Source organism: Doryrhamphus excisus, linkage group LG1 (genome assembly GCF_037039965.1).
Source record: "Doryrhamphus excisus strain RoL-2023G ecotype Guam linkage group LG1, RoL_Dexc_Guam_v1.1, whole genome shotgun sequence".
NCBI classification, from domain to species: Eukaryota; Metazoa; Chordata; class Actinopteri; order Syngnathiformes; family Syngnathidae; genus Doryrhamphus; species Doryrhamphus excisus.
This window is the reverse complement of record NC_136357.1, coordinates 15,979,386-15,989,214: the sequence shown is the minus strand read 5'-3', so window position 1 is coordinate 15,989,214 and position 9,829 is coordinate 15,979,386. Positions and strand designations below refer to the sequence as shown.

General features: G+C 45.7%; 4 protein-coding genes and 2 long non-coding RNA genes across 6 annotated transcripts; 4 read left to right on the top strand and 2 right to left on the bottom strand.

Annotated features, from left to right (window-relative positions):
• Positions 1 to 84: 84 nt before the first annotated feature.
• snx20 (sorting nexin 20) lies at positions 85 to 1,389 on the bottom strand. The gene is made up of 3 exons (XM_058075486.2): positions 1,233 to 1,389; positions 1,013 to 1,155; positions 85 to 927 (listed from the first exon to the last, which is right to left on the bottom strand). The coding sequence occupies exons 1-3, from the start codon at positions 1,246 to 1,248 to the stop codon at positions 277 to 279; spliced, it is 810 nt and encodes a 269-aa protein (XP_057931469.2). The 5' UTR covers positions 1,249 to 1,389; the 3' UTR covers positions 85 to 276.
• Positions 257 to 1,621, top strand: LOC144898616 (uncharacterized). The gene is made up of 2 exons (XR_013627519.1): positions 257 to 921; positions 1,026 to 1,621. It is a non-coding gene; the product is annotated as an uncharacterized LOC144898616 (long non-coding RNA).
• Positions 1,622 to 2,062: 441 nt separating this feature from the next.
• kcnj11l (potassium inwardly rectifying channel subfamily J member 11, like) lies at positions 2,063 to 6,680 on the bottom strand. Its single transcript, XM_058075485.2, has 6 exons — positions 6,546 to 6,680; positions 6,126 to 6,285; positions 5,813 to 6,052; positions 4,215 to 4,484; positions 3,921 to 4,128; positions 2,063 to 3,839 (listed from the first exon to the last, which is right to left on the bottom strand). Exons 2-6 carry the CDS (start codon positions 6,282 to 6,284, stop codon positions 3,430 to 3,432), a joined length of 1,287 nt encoding a protein of 428 aa, XP_057931468.2. The 5' UTR covers position 6,285; positions 6,546 to 6,680; the 3' UTR covers positions 2,063 to 3,429.
• cd59b (CD59 molecule (CD59 blood group) b) lies at positions 2,741 to 3,365 on the top strand. The gene is made up of 3 exons (XM_058075489.2): positions 2,741 to 2,895; positions 2,957 to 3,058; positions 3,131 to 3,365. Exons 1-3 carry the CDS (start codon positions 2,829 to 2,831, stop codon positions 3,328 to 3,330), a joined length of 369 nt encoding a protein of 122 aa, XP_057931472.2. The 5' UTR covers positions 2,741 to 2,828; the 3' UTR covers positions 3,331 to 3,365.
• LOC144898615 (uncharacterized) lies at positions 3,375 to 6,061 on the top strand. Its single transcript, XR_013627517.1, has 3 exons — positions 3,375 to 4,519; positions 5,535 to 5,736; positions 5,805 to 6,061. It is a non-coding gene; the product is annotated as an uncharacterized LOC144898615 (long non-coding RNA).
• Positions 6,681 to 7,168: 488 nt separating the features above from the next.
• Positions 7,169 to 9,712, top strand: LOC131131589 (uncharacterized). The gene is made up of 4 exons (XM_058076421.2): positions 7,169 to 7,513; positions 7,778 to 7,871; positions 7,942 to 8,029; positions 8,822 to 9,712. The coding sequence occupies exons 1-4, from the start codon at positions 7,495 to 7,497 to the stop codon at positions 9,662 to 9,664; spliced, it is 1,044 nt and encodes a 347-aa protein (XP_057932404.2). The 5' UTR covers positions 7,169 to 7,494; the 3' UTR covers positions 9,665 to 9,712.
• Positions 9,713 to 9,829: the final 117 nt, after the last annotated feature.

Genomic DNA, 9,829 nt, shown 5'->3' with positions numbered 1-9,829 from the left:
CGCTAAAACGCAGCCATGGCGTATTACTGCCCTCTTGTGTTCATTTTAATATCGCAACCTGTTGATACAATAAGTTCAGCAAATTTGACAAACGCGAAAATCAAATAAAAACAGATTTATTGTCATTGCCACACCATTCCTTCTTTGTCGACAATGAATGTCAAACAATAAAAAGTATAAGTTGCAAAAAACTTCCAATTTCCGGCTAATTTCCGGTTCCTATTGACTACCAGGACAAGTCACACTCGTTAAAGCCAATGAATTGCTTAGCGTCAATCACGTGACATCTCGCACGACCACCTCCTTCAAGGAGCACCAAGAGACTGCGTGGTCATCCCGTAGTGCCGTCAGCTCTCGCTGGAGGCGGGCAACGGGCAGCTGCAGACGGTAGCTCAAATCCACCAGCACCTCCAGAAGACCTCCTCGGTACTCGCTCATTCCCCAGCGTCTGACGGTGGGCAGAGCTCGGTGAGCTGCGGCCACCGCCTCCCGAGGCTCCTCCAGGTCCCGGTGACATACGGCAATTGCGGCAAGGGTGGGGACCATCAGGGTGGGCCTCTGCCATGGCGTCAGATTCTCTTGGATCCTCAGAACTATCTGTAGCTGCTCCAGCGCCGCCTTGAACTGACCGCCTCGTAGCAGGGCCCTGGCCCGCCTCTGCTCCTTGCCGGTGAGAAATTCGTGGAAGAGAGGCGAGTGTCGCACGCAGCGCACGGCAAACACCTGGTTCAGGTAGTCCCGCAGGGCTAAGCCCCGCCCCCAGACGGTGCCCGTCATCAGTTTGCAGGGAAGCACCAGCTCCTCTAGCTCCTCGCTGAACTCCTCCAGGAGCTTTTGATGGAAGCAGAAGAAGTCGCTGTAGCGCCGCTCCACGCACATACATTGGGCGCTGAAACTTCCACAGACCATCACTGCCACCTGGTACACCTGCACGGCGTTGCCATAGAAACAAAGATGAGCCGTGTTGCGTTTAATGTCGTCATGATTGTATAGTCACGTTTCTGTGTCTCACCACATATTTGCAGGGGGGGTCCTGCTCCTCGACAAGTCGACTACCCGGGATGTCGAAAAGCACTTTATGTGGTCGCTGCGTCCCTTTCACTTCTCTCCACCTCTGCTGCAGCTCCTTTGTGGTCAAACCGGAACCGCTAACCTCTACACAAACACACACATAAGTGAGAGTCAAGGAATCAGCAGGAGGAGAAGAAGAAGGAGAAGAAGCATCAAATCACCAGAAGGCTCGCTCATGGTGTCACCTGCTGCTCGTCGACGACTAAAACTGAAGAAAAACTTCCAGAAACTTCTTCACTTTCTGTTACTGTGCACCAGGAAGTGAAACAGTGCTTGATAGACAACACAAGCTCATGAAATAATACCCAATGAAACTGCAACTCTGTGACTTCCTCTTTCCTGTCATCACCCAAACAAGTTTGTCAAGTTTTTTCTATGTGATTATGAATATGAATTAAGCTTATAATAATTTTCCATCCATTGGGTTTGGGCTTGAAGTCAGTAATGCAAAGCAAATGTAGTACAGGAACAGTGGTAATTTGTACAGTATTTGTGGATGCCATGAAATAGTCGAACACCATTCATTTATCTTGTATGAAAACATATTTTTTTTAAATAAACAATGCATATATTTTTCATTGAATATCCTATTTTAATGAATACAAAGTCAGTCTACCATACTGTGGTGTTTTGAACTTTGCATGCACTGCGTGTATTACAGGATGCCACCGCTAGAGGGCGAAAAAAGACCAGGAACAAAAGAAGAAGCGGCAGCAATGAAAAATAAACACATATAGTGTTACTTTGAGTCAATTTGGTATCGGTTGATCGATTAGGACAACAAATACCAAAAAATATACTATAGCGACCATGCACGTACGTACTGTAATCGAATCCACTGCTTCCATTTGCCTTTTTCATGTCTACACCTAACATGTTACTTATCTCGTAATATATTTAGGTATGACTTTTCATTGACTTTCAATAGTTTACACTGCCCCCTGGTGTCCACATTGTGTGTAGTCGTTCTGATTGACAATTGAGGAGCCAATGATGCTTCGATGCCAATGCTTCGCCTCTTGACATCCATCCATTCGTTTTCTATGCCGCTTATCCTCAATCACAGGGTACATACATAAACAAAAAAACATTTAGAATCGCCAAATAACCTAACATGCATGTTTTTGGAATGTGAAACCGGAGTATCCGGAGAAAAGATGGGAGAGACACAGAAATGCCCAACTGGAGAATCGATCCTGATCTCCTGACTGTGTGGCCAACATGTTAACCACTTTTACATTTTAGTAATATTCTTGTTGCCGATACAATGAATATATTCATATCCAACAATAAAATCCACAGATGACTTTATGTAAGTTGACCTGATTAGTGTGCACATTATTAATATTGAATGCAGCTGGATGGTAAAAATAAACAAGTCTCTGTTTGTTGGTGCCCTGTCACTGCCTGGTACACACACCAGCACCATAACAACACAAAGCGACTAAAGTCCGTTGGCAACGTTGTGCGGCACGCTGGCTAACACGTATTTGTGAACAAATATATGAAAGGATGATGTGTACAAGTTGAAAACTAGTCATTTTCCCGTCCTCGAGTGTGTTGATGAACAAGTACCGCACAGACGAGCGCGGACAGTGGCATCATTGACGTGGTATCCAAGGGCCGGGTGGAGGCAAAGGTCACATCGATAACACCACATAGTGAGTCTTTGTGTGACTTTTGGGCGTGGACCACAAAGCGGTCGTCATCGTGCTGCCAGGCTGTTGCCCAGTTCAGTCCAGCAGGAAGAATTCGACATGTCACGCTGGAGCCAACTCGTCCTGGTGCTGTGCGCCGCCACCGTGATGATGATGATACGTGAAGGTGAGTCATATTTGTTGCATTTGAATATGTTTTACATATAAGCACAAATGTGTCTCTCTAGGGGACGCTCTTCGCTGTTACAAATGTGCTGACTACACGGGCCGCTGTCACAACGTGCAGGAGTGCACGTACGAGGATGCCTGCTTGTCTCTGAGCGAGAGAGGTAGGAGGTCATGTGACCGTTGCTGTTTGGACTCTTCTGGACTAAACACTGTGTGTGTGTGTGTACATCTAGGAGGGAAGACCATCCGTCAATGCATCAGGTATACCGACTGTGACAATTCCCGCCTCTCCCAGATGTTCCCTGCTATGTCGGAGTTCACGTACCGCTGCTGTACCAGCAACCTATGCAACTCCGGCAACGTTGTCACCGTGGCGACACCCGTCACGCTCCTGGTTGGATCACTGCTCAGTGTCCTCGTGTGCTGGCTGTGAAAATGTCACATGACCACAAATAAACAACAAAAGTTCATGTTGTTGTTGTTGTTGTTCTTTCACTTCCTGTCAGCACAAAGGTTACTTGGCGATTGCTTATCATTCCTCCGTCTGCCGTCCAATCACTTCAAGTTGCACTCTCTTTTTCTGCCCTACTTGCTCCACTTCTGTCCTCGATGGAGCGTACCAGGATTGGGAGGCGGCGGCGGCAGGGGCGTCGTCGCAGGCACGCCCCCCCCTGCGGAAGCCGCCCCTCCCGGCTCGGACCAGCCCCCAGCCCTGCAGCTGCATGTCAGGCGTGCCTTCCTGGACCCCCCGCGTCTGGTCCAGCTCTTTCGCGCTCAGGGACGACATCCGAACAGGGACCGTGTTGCCGAACTTGGAGTAGTCGACGCAATAGCGGCCATCTTCCTCACTCACAATGGACACAAAGCGCCTCCCCCACAGGATCTCCTCAGGGATGTATGAGGTCCGAGCCTGCATGCTGATGCCAGTCGTCTCCACTACGCCTGCATGGGAATACCACATCCACTTTTATGCTAATGACGTGCTAACAAGTATCCTCAGAATGATGTGAGGACAAACCACACCTTCCAGGATAACGATGATCTCGATGTCAGCGGAAGTCAACGACTGGGCCGACAGTTCGTAGAGTGGGCTTCCTCTCTCCAACGTGTGGCTGATGATGAGTGGTGACACCAAGAACACGCCGTTGCTCCTCAGTGGGTTCTCCACTTGGATATCCAGTTGGCTCACCGGGATCACCTCACCCTCCGCCGTCACGGTCCGCCGGATGACCTGGAGGAAAAACAAAGCACATAGCGTGGGCGCCGAGAACAAGATAGGTACGTGATCCCCTGCTGTGAGCGGCGAGTAGCTTTCACCTGGAGCTGAACGGTGGCGGAGATGATCATGCTTTTCCTCAAGTCACCTACTCGAAACATGAGTGTGGGCCGACCGTTTCGTGGGGCGATGACGGCGTTTCTGGAGAAGATGAGCGTTTCGGCCCGGCGGTTGGCCTGTGCCGTCTTCATGAAAACGCAGCCCAGCATGACGGCGTTGATGATCAGGCCCAGTATGTTTTGGATGATGAGCATGATGATGGCCACTGGACACTCCTCTGTCACCATCCTGCCACCAAAACCGATGGTCACCTGAAACACGGAGCTCGCTGTGAGCATCCTATGAGGTAATTTAGCATCACTAAGCTATGTGTTGGCAGCCAAGAGCTAATTCACCAATTAGCGATGGCTTAGGCTAGTAGGCTAGTCATTAGCATCCAGATAGGGGAACTACTATGGAACGATTGCATGGCTCACTGAATAATCCATTCATCCATTTTCTATGCCGCTTATCCTCACTAGGGTGTGCTGGAGTCTATCCCAGCTGACTTCGGCAGCCAATCACAGGGCACATATAGACATTCACACTCACATTCATACCTATGGACAATATGGAGTCACCAATTAACCTAGCACAGGGGTCTCAAACACGCGGCCCGTGGGCCAAATGTGGCGCGCAGGACACTAGTTTGAGGCCCCCGCCTTGATATGAAAGTTTAATGTTAGTGCGGCCCGCGCAAGTTTGATATGTATGCTGTATGGTATCATGTACCCAGAAAAAATTATTACGTTTGATTAATGTTCATGTTAAAGGTTAAATAACTGTTAATAGTTATCCTCCCTATCCGTGTGGAAGTGGCAGTGGAAGTTTTTGGCTATTTAGGTTTAAAGGAAATAACTTGAAGGCTACCGTTTAGGTCGCTAGCTCTCTAGTTTGCGAGTTAGCATGCGTCTCAAGACCCTGCAGTTGCGCAATATGTTGTTAATAAAAAGAGTATAAATGTGACTATAGTCGTGTTTTGTCATGTCTACAGGGCTCTAATAATGCTTTGGTCATTTTAATCAGAAAAAAATAATTTGTCTACCCACCAACTATATGTGGTTTCTTAAGTTTTTATTATGTGCTGTTTTATTATTATTATTAATATATTTATTTATTACTGATTGATTTTCTTTATTCTTGATTTGTTTATTTATTTTTCATTTTATTTTGTGCAGAAAAATAAAAATTAAGATATTTGAGAACAGTGGAATGTTTTATCAGAGCTTTTCTTGTAGAAAATTGAAACCAAAGCAAAGTTTATTCATTTTTCTGTTTTTAATAAATGCGTTTTTCTTTTTTTTTTGGAAAACCTGATGCAGCCCAGTCTCGTCCAGACCCTAGCTCCAGTGGCCCCCAAGTAAATTGAGTTTGAGACCCCTGACCGAGCATGTTTTTGGAATGTGGGAGGAAACCGGAGTACCTGGAGAAAACCCACGCACTCACGGGGAGAACATTCAAACTACACAAGGAGAATCGAACCCAGGTCTTCCCGATATCCTGACTGTGTGGCTATAGTGTACGGTAAGTACAAGTATGTTGGAAGGGCTAAATGTGCTAAATCATTTCTGGTAATAGAGAAAATGTAAAAGGTTCCAACCTGGACCTCAATGGAGAACAGGAAGGCCGAAGTAAACGAATTGATGGCAGTGACGCAGGGAATGGGCCCCGGTTCTCTGTCGGGATTCCGAGGCTGAAGATCTCCGTGCGCAAAGGCGAGCAGCCACCAGACCATAGCAAAGAGCATCCAGGAGCAGAGGAATGCCGACGTGAAGATGAGGAGGGAGTGCTGCCACTTGAGGTCCACCATGGTGGTGAAGACATCCTGCAGGAAGCGACCCTACAACACCGCAACACAGCTTGTAATCCTGGCGGTAATCACATTGGTGACCACAGTTCTCCACTTCTCTCACCTGCTCTCTGATGTTCTTATGAGCCACATTACACGAGCCTGTCTTGGTGATGAAGCGGGCCCTCTGAGTCCTAAAGCGGCTGCGGTTGGGCTGGTTGTGGTCTTCGGCCAGGCGGGTCAGCAGGAAGCCGTCTGGAAGGAGACCTTTCCTGGCCAGCATGCTGACAAACACAAGTAGAACATGTTAGTTGTTACTAATTATTTGATTGGTAATGATTGACTACACAACAAAAATCGTTAATTAACCCAGTGTTCAGAACATAATACTATAATAATAATAATACTGAACTGATCATTAATATAAACAAATAAAAGACAACAGTGTACTTGGATTACGTGTGATCGATAGGATGAGCATACTGATCACGGCCTGTAAAACCAATTTGAAAAATACAGCATGACAACCCTCAGTCCACCTTACCTTACGATTTGTCGATCGCTTATGTGATGCGTATGATTAATGACGACGATTGAAAATTGATACAGCCATCATTTTTTCATCATCATTGTGATGCTTGGAGGACGACTGTCAAATGATAGTGCACTTCAACTGAACATCCGCTTAGGTGTTTCAAAATAAAATTTCTTCTGCACTGCTTGCAGTTTCTGTAGGACTAAGTCATATATTTAATATTAGAAATAACGTGTTAGACAATAAATTAATATAATAAGATCACATGAGGGCAACTGTTGTGCTTTTAATGTACTTTAAAGTCTGCACACATAGTTTATTTTGAAAGTTGGCGCTATGGGTTTCTGGTTTTTAGTCGACATTAATTGATAGTGCTTCGATACTGAGCATCTTCTCTTTACAAAAACATCAACGTAACACCACTTTAGCTTTCTTTATAAAATGTTAAATATAACATTTTAAATCTTTTCAATATCGGTATTTTAGTTGGTATTTGTTAATTATTTAATGATCAGTACATCCCATCCGCCTGCAGATGGCAGCAGAGCGTGATTCAGCTTTTTTGTACGTCCCCGCCCCAAACTCCATGATGTGCCCTATGATTGGCTGGCGACCATTCCTGGGTGTAGATAGGCTCCAGCATACCCCCACAAGCCTTAGTGAGGATAAACTGCATAGAAAACAGATTAACGGATGGTTAGAAGCTATCAGACACTAACGGGGTATCTTAAGGACACAGGGTTAATGCATAAAGTGTAGAGTTGTTTATTTTGTTCATTGTGTTTGTATGTGTGTTTCGTGTTGTTTTGATTTTCACTTTTCTGTAAGTCTGTAAACCTAAGTACACACTGGTGATACACAGTCCGGTACAGTAGGTGGCGGTATGCACCTAAAATGCTGGTAGCGATCCGCCATACACAAGAAGAAGAAGAAGGGTTTCATTTTTCCGGTATCGATCATGGCGTTCTCCTATCGAAGTAAGATTTTTTCATTTCTCTGCTGTAACATTTAAAAACAACATAAGCTAGTATTTAAGAGGAAACTTGTGGCTAGAATTATAATCATTATTATTGTTGTCGTCGTTACTTTCTACCACAACTTTAAGCAATTTAATGTTTCTGTTGTTGTGACTGGTTGTCATAACGATTCTTTTGTGACATTACAGTCTTGTTTGGTATTGTGGTGAAAATAATATCAACCATAACATCATAACAACAGCCTGAACCTGTGTCCTTCCACAGTGACAGACAGAGACATCCAGCAGCTCATTCACCTGCGGGCCACCAATCATGCCATCTTCACAGGTCAAAGGAACTCGGCCATGCAGGGTTGGAGGTCAGTTCGCTGCTCCCTAGGTAATCACCCATTGGGGGTGTGTTCCACTGCTGCCCCTCTACTCCCACAGGGCGATCCGGAGAGAGATGGGCCTCCAGGGAATGCTGTCTGCTCGCCAGCTAAAGAAGAAATGGGACAACATGAAGGAGAAGTACCGGGTCCGTGGCTAGACCATACATAACCCGCACACATTTTAACTGCATATATACAACCATACATGTAACCATACCATGCATATAAGGTACCTGCACATATGCTTCCAATCCTGTTCGTGTCATCTGCATTCTCACTAACTCCATAAAAGATTAGATTAGATTAGATTAGATTAGATTCAACTTTATTGTTATTGCTCATGTCACTGGTACAGGGCAACAAAATGCAGTGAGCATCCAACCAGAAGTGCAATTTTATAAGTACCTTAGTAGTAAGTAAATGTAGAAAAAAAATTGACAGATCTATGTAAAAAACAGGCTATGACTATAATACAGTGAGGATATGTACAGAGATATAAATGACTATAATATGGCTATTGTAGATTATACAGATTATAAACAGTATGGATATGACAATATATAATAACAGTAATATGTACAGTATTGCAGTGAAGTGACTAGAATATGGTTATTGCATATTATATAAATTATAAACAGTATGATCAATGAATGCAACAAGATAGTAATATGTACAATAGTGCAATATGTACAATCGTGCAAAAGCTACCTGCATACAAGCTACATGCTAACTACAGCTACGTTAACTGCATACATACTACCGGTAATTGTGTAAGAGCTACTTGCATACGCAATACCTTACCTCATACACACTGACTGCATATGTTAACTAACGCTAACTAAATAAAAACTACCTGCACACACATTTAAATGCATAAACACGCAAACCGCCTGTCAGAACCTTGTGTGTAATCTGTTAATTTGTCATTTATTGCCTAGGCTCTCAAGAACTCTCCAGAAGGTTTACAGAACCGAACCAATTCTTGGCGTTGGTTCCATCTGATGGATGAGGCCATGAGCGGCCGGCTGGCCGGGACCGCCAAGGTGGTGGAGCCGTCGTTGCTGGATGACGACGAGGACGCTGTGCCTCACTTCTCTTTCGCCCATATGGTGACACACCCGCCTGAATTGAAGGTGAATGAGAGGGTCGAAGGAGTCCAAGTGCTGCAGGATGTGTTCACCGTGGGCGTCACTGAGGTGTGCCGAGACAATGTCGTCAGTAAAACAGAGTCCCCTGGGGATGCCAGCACTGAGCGTCTTTGTCAGAATGGTGTGCTGTACGCTACCTTGCTGTCAGAGGGCATCATGGCACACAGTGACGACAACAACAGCATGGTGCCGATGTCCCCCCCTAGCTGTGCCGACGATAGACTGCTGGATGAGCGGCAGGATCTGGAGAGACGCTTAATAGAGGTAGAACGTGATCGTGTGGATGTGGAACGGGACCGGGCGGCATTGCAACGGGACCGGGCGGCATTGGAACGGGACCGTGTTTCCATACAACGGGACCGGGCTGCCATAGAAAGAGACAGAGTGCGTCTGGATCGAGACCGGGCCTTTCTGGACAGAGATAGAGCTTTTCTAGAAAGGGACAGAGCGCTTCTGGAGCAAGCCAGCACGCTGCTGAAGAGCCGGGGGGAGATTCGGGAGATTGAGCAAGCATCTCCAGGGGAAGTGGAAGGGCTTTACCAGCACGTGTTAGCTGTGGATGTGGACCCAGAACAGCTGGAGAGCACACAGAGGCTGGTTTCTTTGTTCCAGAAGCTTGTGGATAAACTTTGAATTTCCTGTGATGTCACCACTGATAAATATTTATATTTATGTATTTTTTCAATAAAGACATTTATTAGGTGACTGTCAACTGTGTATTGTGAAGTCGTTTATGTTCATGTCGGTGGCGTCATCTGTAAAATCCTCTGACAGACTCCGCCCCGCTGAAGTTTAGAT

What these genes read in the sequence shown, in the direction of transcription:
- LOC131131589 (XM_058076421.2), top strand. An exon ending in TCGGCCATGCAGGGTTGGAG is followed by an intron (nt 7,872 to 7,941) that starts GTCAGTTCGCTG and finishes CTACTCCCACAG; the next exon opens with GGCGATCCGGAGAGAGATGG. An exon ending in ACATGAAGGAGAAGTACCGG is followed by an intron (nt 8,030 to 8,821) that starts GTCCGTGGCTAG and finishes TTTATTGCCTAG; the next exon opens with GCTCTCAAGAACTCTCCAGA.
- snx20 (XM_058075486.2), bottom strand. An exon ending in ACCCCCCCTGCAAATATGTG is followed by an intron (nt 928 to 1,012) that starts GTGAGACACAGA and finishes AACGCCGTGCAG; the next exon opens with GTGTACCAGGTGGCAGTGAT.
- cd59b (XM_058075489.2), top strand. Translation starts at nt 2,829, where the DNA reads ATGTCACGCTGGAGCCAACTCGTCCTGGTGCTGTGCGCCGCCACCGTG. An exon ending in GATGATGATGATACGTGAAG is followed by an intron (nt 2,896 to 2,956) that starts GTGAGTCATATT and finishes GTGTCTCTCTAG; the next exon opens with GGGACGCTCTTCGCTGTTAC. An exon ending in CTTGTCTCTGAGCGAGAGAG is followed by an intron (nt 3,059 to 3,130) that starts GTAGGAGGTCAT and finishes GTGTACATCTAG; the next exon opens with GAGGGAAGACCATCCGTCAA.
- kcnj11l (XM_058075485.2), bottom strand. Translation starts at nt 6,284, where the DNA reads ATGCTGGCCAGGAAAGGTCTCCTTCCAGACGGCTTCCTGCTGACCCGC. An exon ending in ATAAGAACATCAGAGAGCAG is followed by an intron (nt 6,053 to 6,125) that starts GTGAGAGAAGTG and finishes GCGGTGTTGTAG; the next exon opens with GGTCGCTTCCTGCAGGATGT. An exon ending in TGTTCTCCATTGAGGTCCAG is followed by an intron (nt 4,485 to 5,812) that starts GTTGGAACCTTT and finishes TCCGTGTTTCAG; the next exon opens with GTGACCATCGGTTTTGGTGG.